The following is a 22,690-nucleotide window of genomic DNA, read 5'->3' on the forward strand; positions in this document are numbered from 1 at the left end:
CAGTTGGCAGGATGAGAAGCGACTGTGCTGAATAATGAGACAAAGAGGCAGCGCGGGGGGAGGGAGGGAGGGGAGGGCTGTGGGGAAACTGGGGTAAAAGGAGGAATGAATGATGTAATGGAGGGAGGAGGAAGAAGAGGATGGAGGAATGAATTAGGGCAGAGGTCACGTCATCCTCATTTCAGAATGCGAGCCAATTAAAAGCAGCGCAGCCTCCTCAGACGCGGCTGAGCGTGGAGGTCGAAACGCTGGACCGGCATTCGCTTCGGACGTGTCCTGATTGGTTGTCCTCTCTCAAACCAGCCAGCGGTGTGTGTTAACAACCAGAATCTTTCCCTGAGCTTTAAAGAGACTGAAGAAGCACCGATGCCGTCAGTTTGATCCCCACCAGTCACAACAGGTAACTCCTGTGTGGCCGTAAACGCCGTAATGTGACCACACATGATCATACATCTGTAGACATCTGTCTACTAACTTCACGGAAGCTCACTTTCACATTATGGTACACAATATTACTCCATTGTGTTTTTATATGACAGATTATTGCAGCTTTAAGTAAACAGAGGCAGAATTGTATGTACAGTATGAACATGTGATATTTGACTGAAGCAGTGGTGCAAAAAGCGCTTTAATTACTATTAATTATTATATTAATTAACACTCATGAATATATTCTATTACGTAAAAGTACAAAAGTGTTAAAAGCATGATGTGCAACAAAGGTATCACTAAAGTATCAAAAGTAAAGCAGCTACATGCAGTATAAATACACAGTAGTGCATGAAGCAGAATGTACAGCTGGTGGTTGGAGCTGTTAATGTGTGTTTAGTTTCATCTACAGCACTGCAGCGTAAAATCTGTATCTGTAGAGTAACTGTCAGATAAATGAAGGTTCAAGGTTACTTTATTTATACCCGAGGGTAGATTTGTTTTGCAGAGAGTGATTCACAGCAAACCAATTGGTACTTGATCAAAGTGACAGTGCTCAGTATGGCTTCATGGATAAGTACAGGGATAAAATAAATAAGATCAAATAGATAAAACAACACACAATGAAACATACTAAAAGGCAAAAAAACCTCAAGAAGATAAATATAAGAACATAAAAGTAGTAAAAATCACGATAAAGGATAGGGCACATAAACAGGATAAATAAGATAAATAACGAGATCAGTAAATAAATGTCACTGCATCTTATCGAGCTCAGTGGCGGCGACAGGAACAAAGCTGTGTTTATAACGCTGTGTCCTGCACCCTGGAAAAGAACAACATTCCCCCCCTGAGTGTAAAGCGGCACAAAATAACACGAAATACTCAAGTGAAATACAATCACCTCAAAAGTGTACTTATAGAGAGAAAATGCGTCTTCTTGACAGACTTTCTGTAGTTACACGTGTTGCTGCTTTTATTTCCCACGTTACATAACGAGTGACAGCTGAGCAGGGCTGAGAGGAGTCTGTGAGGATGTGTGTGTGTGAGTGTGTGTGTGTGTGAGTGTGTGTGCGCGCGTGTGTGTGTGTTGACGGCTGCCACAGTGTCACTCAGAGACTCTGTGTGAAGCAGTCAAACATGTAATTACAGTGAGGACTGAGGGGACTTGGGGACATCAGCTCGACACTCGGCGGCTTCGAGTCGTGAATACTTGAAATGTTTCAGATTTTCGGCTTCAGGAACTAAACGGACTCTTCGTCTGCTCATCTCCAAGAATCCACTGCGGAGCCTTTTTGCTCTTGTAAATAAAATGGACTTTTTTCCCTTTTGCCTTAAAATGTCTCTGCAGTATTAAATGAGTATAAAACCACAAACATGGGAAAACATTGCGGCGCTGCCAGGTGAATTATGCATTCCCTCAGCGCCTGGCTGCTCGGCCCGGCGCGGCGGCTGCACTTCATTAGCTATCTCCACTCTACCTTTCTCTGACAAATTCAATAAATGTTCATCTGGTTCCAATTAGGCCCTTGTTAGCAATAATTGGCCTGGTATTTACTAACAGCATTACTCAACTCCGGCTGGCGCAGGCTGGGCCGGTCTGATCCGAGCCAGTCTTCTGGTTTGTGGGTTACCTGCCAATCGTCTGTGCCCTGCAGAAACCTGCTATCTGCTAAAGGTCAACTTTCCACAGCTTGAAAACCCCCTGGATGATTTCCCCTCATTTTCCCTCACTGCCTCTTTTTTAAACTTTCCCTTATGGAGTTTTTACATTCGACAACAGTTTTGTTTGGTCCCGGAGCACTTCGGCTTTGTCCGACCCGATGCTGACATTCGGCAATTCTGCTAAACCCCACAGCTTTATTCTGATGCCATTTTTTTTTTCTTGCTTTCTACAATATCTGTGTGTAAGAGCTACGGTATGTTCAGGGCTGGGAAACGAAAACACTCGGTTAAGCTTTGGGAAAGATGGTGGTTACCGTTAATAAAAAGGAAAACACTAATTGCAGGTTTCCTGAGTGAAAGTCGGACGTGCTTCGTGCCGATCCACCGCCGTGACCTCCACACGTTTACTTAAAACTCAAGTAAACACACAGATAGAAAACATGGGAGGATGAAATCTGAAAAAAGGGTCTAAAATGATTCTTCAAGTTTCTGGAATATTTTAGGGGGAATTACAATATGTGACTGTCTCAAACGGGCTGGCACAGAATGTTTAGTTTGGCATGAGACTATTCTTGGTTTGGTAATTTCTGCTAAATTATCCTAATATACTGTAATAAGGCCTAAGTCTAAGCATGTGTGAAACATAAATTCTAAAGTGCTAGTTCCTCCAAAAAAGCTTCTGTAGTGGTTCAGTAGTTATGGATGCATAACTCCTGCAGAAGGAGTCATCGGAGGAGCACAGACCAAAGCCGGAGGACAAAGAGAGGGAGCACCAACATGCTAATCATCTGCAACGAGCTCACCTGAATGTGAAATGAATGAAAATGTTACTGTCAGAGAAAGCTAACGGGGGCATCGGGGCTGGAAAGGTGAACGTGTGTTGGACAGAGGTCATGTTGGAGATGTGAGGTTTTTGCAGCGGGGGCGGAGGCAGCAGGCCGTCAGTGCAGAGCGCGACGGTTCATTTCTAAAGTTCCACTGAAAATATTTTCACAGGGCAGAGAGGAGAAGCTCTGATCTCTTTTAAAACACGACTTACCGCCGTTTCTCACACTCACAATTTCAATTTCAGAAAATGTTTGAAAAGTAAAAATAAGTTGGTTTTCCTTTCTCGAACACGTTACTTTGACCTCGCTGTAAAATATCACGAGATCATGAGGAGTTATGAAGACAACAGGACGTGCTGAGAGATGCGTTCTGCGATCTACTCGAGGAGCGCAGCAGTCTGTCGTGACCCAGCATGGATGTGAAGCATTTCACGCTTTTATTTTCACAAAAATCACGCTTATGCCCACCAATAAAATGAAAATCACACCTTGTTAACCAGGCTTTGTCAGATTTCCAGACACGACGGCCATCTTTGCTGCGATCACAGCAGAAGGCGACAACGGCGCGTCAGTCCGTCTCTTAATGCTTCCTGACTTCCTGTCTGCAGCTCTCAGCTCTAAGCCCATTGGTCCCGACTGAAGACCAAAACCTCACACGTAAAAAGTCAAAAGCTTCAGTAGATTCGTTGAACAGCTGCTCACTGTAGCTTCTATCCAGCAAACAGGAGGAAATAGAGCATTTGTTGGGGGGTGTGTGTGTGTGTCTGTGTGTGTGTGTTCATGGTAATGAAGGAACATGTCAGTGAGGCTCTGATGTGTTTTTAATAGTTTTTGGACAACAGAGAGCTGTTAGTAGCATCAGTTCATTTAACCACCGCTGACCTGAGACATGCTGGACAGGAAGAACGAGGCTGTTTGAAATCTAATCAGGCTTGAAAACATGTTGAAGGGCCCCGCAGACCGATCGCACGTGAAAAGAAGCTGCTGAGTAGTGGCTGAACCAACAATCTGAAGAGTGATAAAGAGAAACAGAGGCAGATAGACAGAAGAGGAGTAGACCGAAAGAGACAAGAAGGAAGATCTCAAATAGAGAGGCGAGCGGCTGATGAAAATCAGGAGTTTCTCTCCTCGCTCCTGGTCTTCCTTCCCCCCCCTCTGCTAGCAATTATTCCATTTAAAGGCTCCCTCAATCACCAATAAGTCAAAGGGTTTTTACCAAAAAGCACCTGTCCCCGAAGCACAGCAGAAAAACTCTCAGTTTCAACACCCCATTCTAATGCGCTGATTCCAGGAACCGACACTGGAAATAAATGATGACACATGGCTTCGTACAGACCGCGTCCAAGTCAGACTTTTTCTTTTTTTTTCAAACAAAAATTTTTCCTCCCTTTTCTCTGGCAAGTGGGTGAGTTTTCTCTGGTATGTGAGGAGGGGAGGGGAGGGGAGGGAGGGAGGTCTGTCTGTTCTGAGGTCTGCTCTGCACATGTCGCTCTTTCACAACCTTTTATAAGTTATTCCAACAGGGAAAAAGAGAAAGAGATTTAAAGGGGGGGGGAAGAAGAGGAAAGACAGAGCGCGAGAATCTGCAGAATGTATCTGTGAGAGAAAAAGAGAAAAGAGAGAGGAGAGAGGAGGGGATGGCTTTGATTACACACAGATCTGGCCATTACCAGCCCGCAGAGAGACTCTATAAAACAATAACAAATGGAGACCATCAGTCAGTCCATCAGTAATAAGCTGCAACAACCAGGCGGCTGATGGGAAACACACCTACGAACAATCAGAGCAGCGAGGCTAAAAAGATACAAAAGGAACCTTGTAAAAATCCAGATTCAATTTCCTCTCTAATGGAGGGAGGGTTTGATAGAAGCACATCGCCAGCTCTCCGGCAGGTCGGAGCCGAGAGGTCAGGTCTGTCCAGCCGGATCTGAAGCAGGCAGAAGTGCTGCGTCAACATTTGATTTTAGGTCCTCTGTGTTTCTTGGCCTTTGAGCGTTTGGCCCGCACGCTTGATTCTGATTAGATGGTTATCCTGCGCGGGGGAGAGGACGAGGACAGGACGTTTTCTAAAGCTGTGAATGTTTGAATTCATTCACGCACGCTCGCAGAATCGTACCTCGCTGCCGGAAACGTGCCAGCGAGCATCAAAACCAGAGAGTCGTACCAGTCTTTTCTTATTGTGCGATCAGATAGTTAGATCAGGCTTCTTTTCTGAAATAATTTTAAAAGGGTTGTGTAACATTAGCATAGTAGCATTAGCCAGGACTTTTTTTTACACTATTTTAATAAGTCAGACGTGCTCCTGTTTTAATTTGCTGCTCCGTCCTCCATGTTCACCTGACATCTCTATGAATTCACTACAATGACACTGAATTTTAACTTTAATTTTAAGTTTGTGACATATACAGGTAGTGCACAGGAAGTGTTGGAATAATTTCAACTGACACACATCTTTTATTTATAAAAGTCTGTCAGCTTGCAGACAGACGATAGCTGATGAAAGTAGCCACAATCCTTTTCCATGTGAAGTTCAAACTAAAATCCATCAAATCATCCTAAAGCGACGCTGAAGGTGAGTTTCTAATGTCATGATCTCACCTGATAATTGTTGCTGCCCAGCTGAAGACCAGGTAGCTTCACTGTGGCACCAGAGAACAGCTGCAGTTTTCTGACACTCGCATTAGCATTAGCATTAGCATGTGTGGTTTGAACATGGTTTCCAGATTCAAGTCTGTTGAAAAATGTGCAGCGGCAGCAGAGTTTGTGTGCTCCCTGTACCTGTGACCAGGTAACTGCCAATCAGGAAGCAGAAGAATCCAAAGGGTTTAGTAACAACCCCCCACTAATTAGCTTATTCTTCACTACTTTTAGATTTATTCATTATTTAAGTCCACACTAAAGCGCTTGTGGCTAACATTAAAATAATGGCTGCTGTAAACAGCTGTTAGCTCTGACAGCTTCGCTCCACCTGCTGTACTGTGGTAACGCTGTGTGTTCAGTCATTTTTTAATGCTAAATGATCAAAACAAACATTTTTGGTGCATTCACTGCCAGTCAGTCTTGTTTCCGGCTGTTCGACCGCCGGCTGTGCAGTTTATAGCCGACTCGCTGCGTCTCGGCGCTGATTAAAACGTTCTCATGACTGACGCAGCCTGAATCACGACAGACGTGTTTTTCCTCCCAGGTGACGTGTTTTGCTGCCTTTTTCTGAATGAGCCGGCGCGAGTCGAGGTTTGTGTCTTGTGAAGTCATGCTAACGTCACCGTGAGGTTCGCTGTCCTCTACATGGGACGTGTTCCTCGGCGGGCGATTGGTCGGACGTACAGACTGTATACAGGCTGCGGTTTCTCTGCGTCTCTGACCCTGGCATTAAAGGCCGCCTGTACTGTCAGAGTAATTGCAGGATCCGGCCTGCCACTAAGTAGAAGACTGATACATAAAAATACTTTTTTTTCTTCTTCTTTTGCCTTTTTGTTTGTAACTGCTTCCACATGATCTGTGGCTTCAGGGAAGGGGAGACGCTGAAATATAATACACACTAAATATCTTCTGAATAAAAGAAAAAACACACAATGGAGCTTTGGAAACCAAACAGAGAAAACATACGTGAACATGTAGCTCATCAAAGGATTCACACACACACACACACACACACACACACACACAGACATTGCATCACAGATATAAACCCATGCCGAGGTGCTGAAGATGACCTCCTGCCAGGTGACGTCTCTTACACACCAGCATTCGTGATGCTCCTCGATACTTTCGAGGAACAAAATAAGACACAAGCTTGTCAGAAATAAAACCCAGATCCGGAGCCTGTCAGGTGTTCAGCCAGAGCCTGACGGTAATCGGCTGTGTTACCGCTGGGAGCAGATTACTGTACACTTTAACTGAACAATTATCATCCATGACCGACGCCGTGATCAAGTCAATATGTCTTCCCTGACCCGCTGGAGAGGAGCACCAATTTATTGCACTCGGCTGGGATCAATTAACAAAGCCGAGCTCGGAGCACCTCTCAGCCGGTCATTCTCGCCGTCCGTCCAGATGGTGGCGCTAGTGCAGCGCAGAGAAGCCCGTCTGAGCTCAGCGGCAGCCACCCTCCCTGAAAACTACACTGAGAGTGCACCCGAGCTGCGAGACGCTGATGACATCTTTATGTGGTTTTTGCTTGTAAGTAAAGATGATTGTGGTGGAAATCCGCCATCACAGTCAACCATAATTACTCTGCGAACACTGGATTCAAAAATGCTTCATTTGTGATTTTTTTTTTTTTAAATGGCGGGATTAACTCTGTCTGGAGCAAGACTTCACTGCAGGGGTCCAGTTGGCATCACCTCCCAACACCCAGAAGCCAACCAGCAGTCCTGTCCCCAGGTCGACTGTTAGTTTGATTAAATACAGATACTTATGCATCATTAATGAATGAGCAGAACATAAAATAATACCAGAAGATCACCTCATCATTAGTGATGAAAGCAACTCTTGCAACATTTTTAACCAACCAATTTTTAACCATGTTATAATAAAGATGTCTCACTGGTGATGAGGACGGTATTTCGGTATTTCACGGTATGTTTGAGGCATTCAGAGTTTATTTCACTGAGCTGGAAAAGTCAAAGAAGATCAGAAAACTGTTTTTCAACTAAAGTGCAAGAAACTGAAACTGTTAAATCTCCAGTTTTGATGATTTTCTTTCACATGAGGCGAATCCTCCTGAACTCCTCCAGTAAAAACTGTTTTTCTGTCCACGCTTTGCAGACTTTGCAGTGAATAGTCGATGTTGTTGCTGGTGATCATGATTGCAGCTGATGATGTCTGACGGCAGCGTCTGTTTCACTTTCTCGGTGCCGTCATGTGACCTGAATGGACGTTGGACATTCGGGACACTGAATGTGTCTTTGTGTGTGTCTCTGCTAAAGCACATACCGAAGATTTTAGAGCAAATGTGATGAGGAAAAGCAAATGTCATCACCTTCCAGCTACCGGCCATTGAGAACATTTCTGTATGTTTGTGTGTGTGTGTGTGTGTGTGTGTGTGTGTGTGTGTGTGTGGAACAGCTAACTTGAGTTGGAGCAGATCTGCTGGTTGGCTGATCTGATCTGAAAGCGGAGCTGCTGTGTATTGATCTGCAGCCTGTTTGAGTGCAGCTGCGGTGAAAACTGACTCCTGTCCTGTCAGCACATCCATTAACGCTCATCAGCCCATCCACCGGATACACTGCAAAAAATACCAGCCGGTCCTCAGCAGAGAAACACACGCACGGAAACGTCTGCGCGAGCAGCTTATTGCGATTTATATTTACGCTTCTTGTTAGGTGGCGACCTCTAGTGGCTGTAGTTATTATGACTGGAGCAAAGGAGGAAGTCAGGTGACGTAGTAGAAAGAGCAGGAAAGTCCAAACAAACAAGACTGTCACAACGATGAAGCTCTGGTACGACGAAGGTTCGGTTCAACCTAAACCAAAGCAAACGGCGATCATCTCACGCTGACCATGTGACGATGAAGCAGCAGCACACCTATCACAGGTACTCACCGGTGATCATATGTGTAGTTTTAGGAGTCATTGGCAATCGACCGATTCAGTCATTTAGGTATGAAGACGTGTTAAAAAAAACGCCAAACATCATAAAGCCGCAATCACGTCAAAATCTGCTGCCGACCTGTTTCATTAAAGGCACGGAAGAGTCGCGCCTTGTCTCGTTCTGCTGTGCTGTGATTGGCTACAGACTGCTCATAACTGCATTTGCCTCCTTCACAGTTAAGTCACGCAGCTCTTCTCCTTTATGCTGCGATTTATTCCCAAAATAATTTCTGCCATCTCGTCTCGATCGGAGTACAATCTGAGGTTTCTTTACACGCAGTCCATCGACCAGTCAGTCATATTTTTTGTGTTTCAATGTGTGAAAAACACAAATATTATAACTTCAACTAGACGTCCTCCATCATTTACACGCTAAAACAAAAGGACGAGCGTCAGATTTAACTGAAGGCTTTTTGCAGTGCAGGTCAGCGAGGGCGCCGACAGACAACCTGGCATCAATATCTATTCTTACTGGGAGATTTGAGACAACTGGAGAGGAGGAAATTTGTATCGTACTTCAATATCGCAGAACTAGAGTGGATATGGACGGTGCTTCCTGAAATAAAGAGAACAGTCTGAAAATATTTGTTCCCATAAAGCTGCACAGCTCCTGTTTCCTGTTCTGTTCTCCTACAACACATCCAAAGCCTTCGCGGCTCAAAGAGGTTATTTTTACTGAAGACAATTCCCAAAATTCATTCATTCATCTTCTTCTTCGGTTCTGTTCTCTCCTCTCTGTCTCGTACTCGCTCCTTTTCTCTCTGCTCTGCTCTCCGAGTCCAAGACAAACGTCCAGATTATAAACTCTGTGACGCCTCATCAGCGCTGCCCGGCTAAAGTCTGTGGCTTCACAAAACTCCATTTGACCCCAAATTCACGTGCCCATGGACCACATCTGCTCCAGAGAGTCCAAACACTCTCCTCTCCCTTTGTGCTCATCAGGACCGTCTGAAAATAGTCATATAAATGGTTTTATATGTTTATTCTCCATTATCTGTACTCATGCATTCGGCTTTACATCTGAGAGACACTCTTCTGCTGCAGCGTCCAGCAACGAGCCAGTTTTCAGCTTTTCTAACAAGAACGTTTAGCAAGTGCTGACAAACAGGAGGGTGACAGAAACATACTTTGAGTAATTTTCTGTCTCTTTGTTCACTACAACATTTAAGACATGTATGATTCTACTGTTAGATTTCTGTTTCCTAAAAGGTTTGTCCAGGCCCTGTTGGATCGTGTTTAAACTCAGTGACCAGTTGAGCTTGTCATGTGATTTTTGAGACTTTCTCTTTCATGCATATTTATACTGGAAAACTCACCTCGCAGTGTTGGCGACACAAACAAAAAGAAATCCGCCTGAAACAGTTTAACAGACAGCCGTGTGCTTCCCCACCACGTGGAAACACAGCTGGCAACCAGCGCAACAACTTCTCCAACCATCAAGAAACACCTTGAAAACTTTATTTATTACCTACTAACACCATAGCAACCAGCTAAGCTGAACAATTGTCCCGAAACACATAGAAAGCAAAGGTAAACCCACTTAGCCGTATTGCTAACAACCAACCAGCTACAGCTGCAACACCTCAGCAACTATTTAGCAGCCCGACACCTGACAATTACCCCCAGAGGTAGCAGCACAGTAGCTACAGTTAGAAAAAAACAGGCTGTCAAACAAGACTGACGGCATCAGTCATTTCATTAAGTGCAGTGAAATGACGTCTGTTTATGTTCAAGTGACAAACACCTTTAGCGGCTGACTGAGTGATGACAGGTTATCAGTCAGGTTATCAGTCAGGTTATCAGTCAGGTTATCACAGAGCTGCACGGGGAGGAAGTCAAAACATCTTCTTTAAACGCTTTTTAAAAGCACGACCATGATCCTGAACTATGCAACCATGACCCCGAAGCTCCCTTAATCCTAACAAAGTACTTATTTTAACCCGGTCCAGGGTCTTGATGATGTTCTGCTGATAGGAGCATCAGATCAGAACATATTCTCTATCATCAGCAGGCGACTGGATGTTTCTGTGTTTTCCTGTTCTCCAGCATCACTGTTCCTGTGATTCGACTGTTCAGAGCTGGAGACTCCAGCTTCATAAAGCAGCGAATCACAGCCAGCAGCTGGAGGGTGCGCACACAGACACACACACACACACACACACACACACACACACAGTATTCTGACCTATTTTCAAATGCCACAACAAAAACTAGGAGAGCACAAGAAGTGAGGAGGAGATAAAAGACTGTGGAGATAAAGGGAATTAAAAGAAATGTGCCGTTTTAATCACACGCTGCGTTCAGCCCCGCTGTCAGCTGCAGGATCGGGTGTTCTGTCTGTGTTTTGGTCTGCGTGCAGCACTGAGTGCGATCCATTACTGCCACTCTGGTAATGGTAATCCAACTCTGACAGACCTTTCATAGCGAATGTGGCTTTTTAGAAGTGAACACTGAGACCGAGGGCAAAATAACAGATTAACTACCCTAATTTGTCCTGAGGTTTTAATGGCCAAAATTATACGCAATCCTCCCCCTTCTTCTATCAATCTAAGTGTCTCTGCGGTCGGTTTGAATTCGCATTTATAGGCAGCCATGTGCTTTCAATTTCTCCTGTGGACTAATAAAGGCCATTTGAGAAAGGGCCATTTTGATTGGGTGATTTTTCTTTTTTCTTTTATGAAAACCTCAGGACTGCAGAGCGTGGATGTTTGACAGTTACAAACGCTGCTCTGGCAGGTTCATGTTTCTTCCAACCAGCCGGCGGGAGGATTGATTCTTTAAACTGACGCAAATGTGGAGAGGACAAACGAACACACGCACACACACGCACACAGCCATAACCTGGATTCAATAATCCAGACTGCTCTATTAAGATGAGAGGACCAGCATACGCTACCACTGTCAGAAAAACTTAATGTAAAACTTCAGTGGCAGAGAAAGGTCAACAAACTTTAATCTGCTCCATCAGAACGTGGAAACTTTTCAGACAAGACCTCGACTGTTACGTCTCTGCTCTTTATTGAAAATCAGTTGTTTCCGTTTGTTACAGCTCGAGAGTCTGAACCGTAAATATTCCAGCTCGCTGATGGAAATCAGATAAATCACATTCTGAACTCTCGCCTGAAAACCTCGCAGTGTAAACTTCCTATTGTTTCTTGCCAGTTTCTGAATTTTCAGCACAGACGCACTCAGAGAAGATTCATCACAGTGACGTCGTGTCATCGTGTTTTATAACGGTTTCTAAGGCCTTGCTTCGCAGAGGATTAGCCTTACCTGGGGACCTCGTGTGATTTAGGAACGCAGGTGCGACGTGTGTGTATCGTGACGCATGTTCTCACAGGAAAAAGGTTTAAAAATGGCTGAGACGTCAACCAATCACAAGCGTCACAGAATGCTGTTTCTATCAACGCAGCCTCCATAATACCTGATCAAGAAGAGTCCAGGAGTCCTTATGTGAGATTTATACACTACAGGTTAGAAACATGGACCACAGAGACATAAATACACTTCACCATCTGGTTTAGAGGAAGTACATGGAGACCAGAACAGCTGACAGCTATGGAGAAAAAGACGGCTGCCAGATACCAAAACTGAGCTTCTCCGACAATAAACAATGCATTTAAAAATGTATGTCACACTGAGCCAGTGAGAACTGCCAGCTAACTCAACAGTGAGCTAGCAAGCTAGCAAGCTAGTCAGCGGTTTCCAGTTAGGCCTTACTCTGCACTGCTCACAAGCTAATTGCTAGTTAGCGGCTTCGCTGTCATCTCATGAAACAGACATTTAAGGCAGCTAAATATCACAAAACATGCATAACTTACAGTAAGCTGACAGGAAAGACTATCCTAAATATGTATAAACATGTGCATAAAAACTATTGCACTATATTAAAAATAAACAAATTGAATAAAAATGGATTAAGAAATAATTTTGTGTGTAATGGTGCAGATTGTAGCACCAAGCAACAGGAGAGCAGACGTCAAACACAGCTCACAGAGCTTCCATCATGAATGAGGCTTCAAAAGCTGGTTTCAAGCTTCTGCTGGTTGTCAAACAGCAGCGTCAGAGACACCACGGCTGCATCAAAGGTGGGAAAAACACAATCAAACGCATAACAACCCTGCAAAATGTTGAGCAGTGAGAATTTAAAGTATGATTTCTGGTAAATGGTGTGAAACATGTAAAAACACGGCCCTGGTCCTTTGAAGGATCTTTGCAGGTCTGCAGCACATTGACTGTAATTCCACAGCAGCAGTCTCAGCCCTTTTTTTCCTCAACCCTCCATACAAAGCCAGTGTTTAGGTTGCCTCCCAGTCTGTCTGTACTGTATGTCTGCTTATGGCATGACTCATCCCTTCATCCCTCAGTGGGATAGTCAGAGGAAAACTTCAAAGGAAAGCTGCCCGCAGCCTCCAACCAATCAGCCGAGAGTTTGGCTTTCTGCCTCTGCTCGCACAGCTTCAGGGGAAATATCTCTTCATCCTGAGAGGACGAAGCTTTATGGTTATAGCTTCGATATCGCTTTAAGATGCATTTTACCCACTTAAAGCTGCAATCGCCTAACACTGACAGTGAGTATGAGTATGAGTAGAGACATTCTCCACAATTAAATAACTATAACAGCATCACACCTGTTGTGGCTGAAGAAGTCCATCCAAGCACAGAAATGTATGCTATCACAGTTGTGTATATGTGGGACTCAATCATTTTCCTCCACACTCACACAGCCTTCAACAGTTCTTTAATCTTTACTGCAGCTTCTACATGATTCCTGTTGCATCTCAAAGCTGCAGAAGGAAACACGCAACCTGTTACTGAATCACGCACACACCTGTCCTCAGGCGTAAACAACTCAAACGTGAGTCCTAATTTATGTGTTTGACCTATTTATGACTAACGTGTCAGAACATTATGATTCAGAGGTCAGTTTAAACCATGTCTGTAAGTCAAGGCCTCAATCATCTCAGATATTCATTCCCTGTGGGTCACAGACACCAGGCTGGACCTGCACCCCTTCACTGCAGCTTGTGTGTATCTTTGATGAGATGTGGTGGTGACTATGCACTGGTAGCCTATATGCCGTATGCCCACCTCTGGGCAGGGGGATTTACTGAATACCTACATAAATATAAGAGGAGATGCAGATCACTGTCTATCTTGCAAACTGAATGTTAGAAACGGCCAAACTCGAGATCTGGATCAGGTCTTGATGAGGAGGATTGCGCAAAAGCTTGCAAAGAAAGACTTTAAGTGATTTAAAATGAGGTGTGATGCAAAACACTTAAAACATTTGCTCTTGATTCTATAAATCACCACACGTTTAAAAAGTCCAAGTGTTGAAGAGAGACAGTTTCTCTGCGTCTCCGAGTCAATCGGACGTTTCTCTCTGCAGGAAGTGGTTTTGATCTCATCCTGCTGCGGTTTCATATTTCACATCATTTGACCTTCTCCTCGATACAACCCAAACCCTCCACATTAATTCAGCATTACTCCAACCAGCACCTCCCCCGTCTGCCCTTCACTAAAAGGGGAACAGGGTAATTGCAGCAAGCACCTCCAGAGTTATATCAGACCCATAATGCACCTGGCAGAGCTCCCAGAATCCATTACTCTGGCAGAGAACCAGGACCAGAGGAAAACTACGCCTCCCATCTTCTCTGTTCAAAACCAAGCAGACGTTTAGCCAAGAAGGCTCGATTCCATACTCTCAAAATAAGTCTGTATATGTGGCTTTCATTTATCTGTTCATATCTCTCCTTTTTATGCTGGATTCTGTCTTTGTGAGAGGAATTCGCCATGATCAAGGACGGCCATGCAGACAGCAGTACTGAAACTTCTGAAAGAGCTGTTTAGTTGTCAAAAGGAAAATGATGTTATACATGCCTTTTGCAATTTCAGATTAGTTCTATTGAAGTCCATGTCCACACTAAGGCAACAAAACTGCAGAAAAATGCTTAAATCTCCGCTTTCTATCGTCTTTTAAAGTTAAAGTCTGTCAGGAAACAACTTAATGGTCCAATTATAGCCATAATGTAGAGCAGTCGGACGAAGAGCAGGGTAAATCTTTGCAATAACACAGTACAGATGTCACTGACATCTCTTTTTGTTTCTGACATCAGGCGACTGAAATGTGATCGTGGCTCATAAATGACATCAGGTAACGAAAGGAAACCGTAATCCTGGGCCTCCAAAATAAACTCCCAGTCTCTTAGTGCAGGTGTCGAATAACAGAAACAGAAAAATATCTCAGTGCCGACACCCTGAGCGTGTGTGTCAGCCATGTTCCTGACGGGTCGACACACACAGCACAGCAGGTTGTCTGTAGTATGTTGGTGTTAATGGGATATAATTTGGAATAGCACTATTTTCAGTGGTGGAACTTATTTCCAATCGGAAAGTGTGGATGGAGGGCCAACAAGAAGACAAAAAGATGCACAAAATACACAAAGGCCGACCCTTTCCTCTCCTTTGTTTATCGTAACCCATTACATCCTGCGTCCTGCAGCTGTCAAAAACAGGCTAAATTATTAGCAACCAACAACACCAGCAGCACAAACACACAGACCACAATCAGCAGTTTCTGTTGATTCATATCAGCTGACAACAAGGACTGTAATTTGACCAGGAACATTTCTCAGGGCGCCAAACCTCTAAACTGCTGGTGGAAAACTGATCCACAACAGATCCACGCAGACAATCCACATATATATTAAATATTATAGGACATCATTCAAATCACTACAGGGGACACTGAAGGATGCTGTGATGAAGAGGAGCTCTAAATGTGCGCTGTGCAGCTGTATGATGTGGAAATATGGATATGAGACAGGATATTGGCAGATACTTGACTTTCAATGACCTGGATCAGGACCAGGAGAAAAACCTGGAGTTGCAGCATCCTTATTATCCGTGTGTGGACAAAATAAGAGAAAGAGCATGTGGAGAGTCAGCAGCAGAGCAGGAGCGACTGACTCACGCAGAGTTTCAGTTGCCACATCATCTTCTCAAACACACCTAGTCATTACACAGAGCAGAGACAAGCCCGGACACCTCCGACGCACAGTTAGCGCTGTGCTAACACCGGTGAGTCTTTCAGCACGGCCGCAGCGTCGAGCTCTTCGTATCGCACAGCTTGCATCATGTGAGTCTCAAGGTGTTCTTACCTGTTCAAACTCTCTGAGGCTGTGCATCTGTACCGGTGGGCCTTTGCCTGTCTCATCACACGAGAAATCTGCACAGACGGAAAGAGAAAGACGTCAGCGCGTCAAATCGAACAAACATTTAAAGGCAAATAGGTGGAGCGATGCAGAAAGACCAGGTGGGCAGTGAGGCCATCTTCCTCTATAGTCCTGGCTTTAGGTTCTTCTTCTGCTCTGTTAGCTTCAGATTTCAGAAATGTCATTGACCGGCATTTACAACATGTATACATGTATACCTGTTCTGTGTGAAAAACCAATAAATTGTGAATCATGAAAAAAAAAAAATTTCATTGACAAGGCATCAAAAGAACCGGCCGTGTCATTTTTACTTATGTTTGGTATGAGAAACGGAAAAATATTGTTATTTGATTTCAGTTTCAATGACCATGAGATAAAAGTTTATACGCTAACAGAAACTCCAGGTCCTCATGGAGCCAGCAGAGACCGCGTAGCCTGCATATCAGGATGAAGATGGTCGTGTTTTTTTCAGACCGAAGCAGCGTCTGCAGATGTTCCCATCAGGAAACCTACAGCCCCAACAAACACCCAATCAGACGGCCATTAGAGCAGCCTGAATGAGCTTGAAACTGTGCCTGTGTCCAACCTCTGCAGGAGACTCAATACAGGTCAACGGATTCAGCGACAAGCTAATCTCCATTCAGCTTTTGAACGACTCACATGGTCTTCATCAGCAGATGAAAGGTTTCCATCGTTCTGAGCGCTCTGAAGTCTGACATGTCATTCTAATGTTCCCCGCTGATGAAAAACCGTGTGATGTGGTTGAAAGCCCCAGAACAACCAAATAAGTGAACCTTGAGTAGAGGCTGCCCTGTCAACATTTTTTAATGGAGGATCAGCGGCATTTTCAGAAAAACCACACACAGGCCGGCTTTGTCCAGCAGGCTGCTGTTAATGCAAATAAATGCATCTCATCTGTTTAAAAATCCTCATAAATCCTGACTACCTGCATTAAAACAGTCCCAGTGTTAGTGAGAATCATCAGTCTAACAGAAATCTAAACGCCTCAGGGCTTTCTGAGCAGCATCTCTGAGACACCCCGATCAACCCTCGCCTCATTATAACCCTATTAAACCTGGATATATGGGCCGTGTCCACACACACACACACAGGACCAACATGGTGTATTCCTGTCCAGCTGAAACACTTCCAGAGGTCTTAAGACGTCTCAAAGCCAAACTTATCCTCTCTAAAAGGCCAGGAGCGTTCCCAGAAAACTCCACACAGGAGGGATTTGTACAATAGTTCGTGTTTTATTCCTCTAAAAGCGGGGCCAAGTGAGTTTGCAGCAGAGTAGGGGTGGGGGGGTGGTGGAGCGCCAGATCCCGAGGGGTGTAATCAAGACGCTTTGGCCGAGCACCGATTTCTGACGGTTCCTTAAAATTGCGGCACATTAAATATTATTAAAAAGCTGCTCTGTCACATAAAGGTAGAAGGTATTCTGGACGGAGGCCCTGGATGTTAACTGCTGCAGAGCCTGGAGCAGGCCAGAGTGCAGCGAATCACACAGCGCTGATACCGATGACGCACGGCCACGACCACGCAAACACACACATACACACACAAATATGGTGTGGTGCAGTACTCACTGAGATGTTGTGTTCCCTTTGTCCAAACCCTAATCCAAGGCAAACTACCCTGAATGTCTCACCTTAAATTAATAGTTTAATATTTTAGGAAGCATGCTTGTGTCTTTTCTTTCCGAGAGTGAGATTTTCTCCCCCTAAGCCATCCTCTGTATCCTTCACAATTAATTGTTAATCAGTGTTAATCAAAGTTAATCAGGGTGTTTTGTAGGTGTTGGTAGGCTAAGCTAAGCTAACCATCCTGACTCCAGCTCTGTACTGCCCACACAGACGAGTAGCTGAAATCATCTTCTCATCTAAACAAAGCAAACAAGCACAAATGTTGAAACAAAGTGCTGATCGAAGTCAAAGCAGCTCAGATCAGATATCAGAATCGGAGTCATAAATACAGGGAGTGTTTGGGAAATATGTCGGATGAAAATGGCCCAAATCACAATTAATGATGGACACACGCACTTTATCACACACACATCCATATGCTGGACTCCATCACAGACACATCTAAATGCTGGACTCCATCACACACACATCCACATGCTGGACCCAAGTGTGGACAAACCGACTATTGCACACTGTTATTTTGCACAACTGCACTACTGTGCACATATTTAACTGCTCAAATGTTTATCTTGTACTACAGATGTTTATCCTGGATAGCCAGCTGTTAAGATGTTTATCCTGGATAGCCTAGTTCTTTATTTTTATTTCACTATTTTTTCTTATATTGTTATTCTGTATTTTGTATTGTATTTTTACCTCCTACTTGAAAGTTGTTCTTTACTAGAAAGTTGATCTTGTTCTTATTTTGCATGCCCTTATGTGTCCACCTTTTGATCTATCTATCTATCTATCTATCTATCTATCTAAAAATGTGTGAATGTCTGTGATTTGTCTCATATTCACACCATCACTGAAATGCACACCTGTTGTACAGGAGGGAAAACATTGGTGCTGCTTATTTTACAGGCCCCACAGTTTCCTACTAATTTCCTAGAAAGGAACTGATATTTATCTTTAATTTCTTAAAATCATGCAATTAAGTACTAATTACAGGGACACTTTCAGTCAATTAATTCCAATTAATGCCCAGTTCAACCCCTGGAGTCTTTCAGTTAGTGATCAGCAGGTTAGATGAACAGAAAACAAACATTTCCATTTCATTCCCAATAAAATACATTTACTTTACAAGAAAATCAATATAAACTGCAAATAACTATGAAACTACTTCATCATGTCTTGTTTCTTTATCAAACCTGCAACTACATGATAAGTACTTTCTCAGAATATTCTCTATGTTGTAAATTATTAGTGCCATTAGTACATAGCTCAAGGAAACGTCCTGGGAAGTTACAGAACCTGTAGAATGAACATTTATGATCCTGTTTTCCCTGCAGTGCTGTTTAAATGTAGCCACGGCTGTCAAACACCCAAAATGTGAAGTACGACACACACACACCTATTAAAAGGGTGGTGGCTGTTGCTAACACACACTCAGTCATTCATAGACGTATTGTTGCAACACACTGTTGCTCCTACAAACTGCTAATTAGTCAGCACAGAAGCTTGTATCAGGAGAGCGTGGTAAAACTGTAACGAGATGTTTTACCGTTTTCCTGGAAAATAAACGAATAAAGTCGACTCAGTACAACAAATAAGACAAAGAACACCTTGATGAAAGATGAGAGAATTTAGAAAGTTACTGAAATTAAGATATAATTAGGATATTTACTTACCCATCATAGGTCCGATGCTCTTGGGCCTGGCCCGCTTCTCTGCACCGCAGTGCCTGAAACAAGAGACAGCTGTCAGCCCAGTTCCCTCAGACTCAACACTGTGCCATGTGTCCCCACCAGCAGCCAAACACTGCTCCTTATCCCTGCATGGAAACCTGCTTTTCCAGATTTCTGCTAATTAGCTGTTTTTCCAGCTAGAACCTACCTGCTGGCGCTGCGTCTGCTTCACATGTCACTGAAAATGAGGCAAATTCTCAAAAGCACAGAGGGTGAAAAACAGCGGAGGGTGAGCAGAGCTGACGGGGAGCTTCCCACTGACATGTCAGAGGCAGCAGACACACTCACACACTGGTGATGGAAACTGAGTCAGCGCATGCTTTAAGTCACGCAGCCATCACTCACCGGCCGAGACACAGTAAACAAAGAGTGGAAGAACCCACGAAATCCTTCCGCCGACTGGTCCAGGCTTTACTAACAAATGAAATACTCAGGGCCTTTCTAGAGCAGCCGTCATTTCATGCATTTACATAATAAAAAGACCTCACTGACTGGTAAAGTGAAGCTTTATTACCTAAAAGAGTAAAAAAAAGACTTCCGGCTTCACTGTAGCACCGTCTCAACACGGCTTAAAGTTGGTCAGTAAGAAGGATTTTTAGGATCAGAGGAATGTGATCTGGATTTCTCCCCATTAGCACGTCCTCAGAGTCTTTCATGAATAATCAATGCGCAAGACTAAGTCAAAGAGATCCCGCTGGGCTGTAAAGAGCTCTTACTGAGTAAAGTGCAGATCAGGCAGACGAGGAAGCTTCACGTCAGGGTGAGAACGTAATGAGCTCCGACTCATTGTGTGTGAATAACACAGGAATCAAAGGAGAGGATTCACTCATCTACTAACAGCTTGACCACCTAGGTGTGTGTGTGTGTGTGTGTGTGTGTGTGACCTCCATGCTGATGACAGCTGGAGGAGCAGGGAGCTGCAGGAGGTGCGAGCAAATGTGTGACAATAGAAGCTGAGCAGACGACAGTAAACACCTCTAACAGCCTGCAGCAGCTGCCAGGCAGCAGACCAACAACTCGAGAACAACATTTGTGCTCTCATGTGCTGCTACTCATCATCAGACCTCTGCACATCAGCTCCATGGTAACGAATATTTCAAACAACTGATGCAATGAACCCTAACCTGAGAGAAACTCCTCCACTGCCACGAAACTCAACAAACACCTCAGCAGAGGATGAGCTAACCTCTTAACCTTGAATTTCCCCCGAAAAAGTCACATTAAAGTGCATTCATGACACAGTGTGACATCATCTTCTGTGCAATGACATACTTGTATATTCTGTGTCACCCCATCACTTCATTGAAGCAGTCTGTGTCAGATATGGGAGATAAATCAGGGTAATAGTGCTGGTGTGAAGAGATTTTCTTGTATTGAACGTTGTCAGACGGCACTAAAGCTCGGCCCTAAAGTATTGACACATCCAGATTAGGTTGTTTAGAATTTAGTCTGTGGTATTAATCATGTAAAAATACTGAACAACCGTTGGTGTAGCTTCTCTAAACTGCACGTCTTCAGGTTAGTCGACTGTTTGCCGGCTTCAAATAAAGAGGCTGAAGGACGTGTGGCTGCATGTTTACTGGTGAAAGCTGCACTTGAACACACCACAAAGAACAAACAACTTCTCTGCTGTTTTGCCGCCTTCCACTCACAGTGTGGATGAAGAAAAGGTGAAGACGATGAACATGAACAGAACAGCCAATGAGGCTGCTTTCTCCCCCCATCTGTGGAGCGAAGACGGGGACCTTTGTTTCATCTCTCTGCCCTCGTTTCCCGTCATCTCTGTACTGCTGGCTCTCAATAAAGACAGAAAATACTCAAAACATACTCAGGAGTCAACTAAAGCAGCCAAAACCTCCTCAGACGATCAACAACGGTCTGCTGGAGCTCGACAACCAACTGTTACTGCAGGCCTCCGAGCTCATTCTGACACTTATTTTTCATTTTAAAAGGTAATTTTTTTTAGTGTTTTCGTCTCCCAGTCAAACAATTTTGTGTTTTAAAAGGCTGCAACGTCACATCCAAAGCAAATATTCTGGATATTTGGTTCATCTTTTTAACTCCTTAGACCTCGCTGAGCAGTCGTGTGGCTCCTTACTGTAATCAAAACTCACGCTGTTCAGGTAAACTTTGATGAAACTCACACAGGTTTATGTTATACTGTAGTAAACTTTCCAAAGACTTCAAAGATGAACTTTGAAAATGAATGGAAATGAATGGAAAATGTGCATGAATATTTCCATCTGATGGAGCGGAGCAGCCATATAAAACATGAAGTCTTGAGTTTGAATATTTTGTTCAGTGTGAACATCACATAGCTTCAATGAGGATCTGACCCACAGAATAAACAGTGTGATACCGTCCGATTGTGCTGAATAAGATGAACCCTAAACCTAAACTAAAGGAAAACTGTTGAGGAGTTAAAGATATTTCTCAGGACCTAAACATATTTAAAGTTCTGTGTCTTTGTCATCATACACCACAGACCCACTGCTGTGTCTGGCAGGTTGAAGAGGTAAAATGACAGTTATAAACACAGATAATTCAGGCTTTTACTTTGAAATGACTGAAATTAGCTCAGCCAATAGCTGCCTGCCATCCAGGAACACCACTTGTGGGAGCTGAGACCTTGTTATGTAACGCTGGCACAAAGGTCCTCTTTGCTATGTAAAGTAAAGAAGACTCTTTTTTTCCACTTTGTTCATCTGCATTCAGGGCAGAGGAGAGCTTTTTCTATTCACATTACATTCATGAGCGCTCAGCCACACATGCACACAGAAGCACAGAGAAAACCACAGCTGACAAACCACACACACTCACCAAACCGACCCCCATGACTCATCACAACAGCTGTTATCATCCAAAAACTCTTACCTTCCTCTATAAAGATATCCACTCATTCCTCAGCTGCATGAAGAAAACACACACAGGCACACTTCAGATTCCAGCTGCTCCAACAGTGGCTCCAACAGCGGCTCTCCCAGGATCTCCCCAGCCGTCAGGTGAGCAGGGGCGCTCAGTCGGACTGCCCCCACAGACCTGAACACATCCGTTTATCTGCTGCGGCGCACAGTCAAAACGGCAGCCGAAGAAGCAGAGGCGCAGCGAGCTGGTGGGAAACTTCCAGCCAGTTGTTTCTGACTCCTCAGACCCAGAGCGGAGTGACCACAGTCAGGCTGTTTGGCCGCGAGGCTCCCGGAGGAGCGAGCCAAGCACCCAGGCAGTCATTTGACGTGGCAGAGAGCAGCGGCAGGGAGAGGAGGTAAACACCAGTGGGGAGCAAAGGTACACAGAGACTGCCTGGTTCAGCATGAAAGAGTGATCTGTTTCAGCAAGCTCCCAAACAGACGCTTCACTAGGTGTGTGTGTGTGTGTGTGTGTGTGTGTCTCAGCATGTGCACAAACCACACCAACATCTTCCTGCCATTGCTTGTAAAACAGTCACTGAACTGTCAATTGACTATTTGCCTCTGGTATTTTTTGAAGGGAGGGTGGAGGACAAGAAGGGCACCCACATACGTGTGTTTTCATGTGTGTGCGTGTGTGTGTGTTTATGCATCCCCTCCTCCCCCTGCAGGTGTGTGT

The 22,690-nt window shown here is 44.2% G+C and overlaps 1 protein-coding gene across 2 annotated transcripts in view; it reads right to left on the reverse strand.

The window, feature by feature from the left end:
- The window catches only part of LOC121605009 (phosphodiesterase 4D interacting protein), an 80,136-nt gene extending 57,674 nt beyond the window's left edge, over positions 1 to 22,462 (reverse strand). Inside the window, exons 1-3 of one of the 2 annotated variants that reach the window (XM_041934721.1) lie at positions 21,980 to 22,462; positions 19,049 to 19,101; positions 15,676 to 15,743 (exon numbers count right to left, since the gene is read on the reverse strand). In XM_041934721.1, coding sequence (XP_041790655.1) covers positions 15,676 to 15,743; positions 19,049 to 19,101; positions 21,980 to 22,005 — 147 coding nt within the window. In that variant the 5' untranslated portion in view covers positions 22,006 to 22,462. Of the gene's footprint in view, positions 1 to 15,675; positions 15,744 to 19,048; positions 19,102 to 19,253; positions 19,377 to 21,979 lie in introns of those variants that run through there. The other variant, XM_041934722.1, reaches the window with a different exon arrangement.
- Between the last annotated feature and the right edge of the window lie 228 nt (positions 22,463 to 22,690).

The sequence above is a fragment of the Chelmon rostratus genome, chromosome 4 (genome assembly GCF_017976325.1).
Source record: "Chelmon rostratus isolate fCheRos1 chromosome 4, fCheRos1.pri, whole genome shotgun sequence".
NCBI lineage: Eukaryota > Metazoa > Chordata > Actinopteri > Chaetodontiformes > Chaetodontidae > Chelmon > Chelmon rostratus.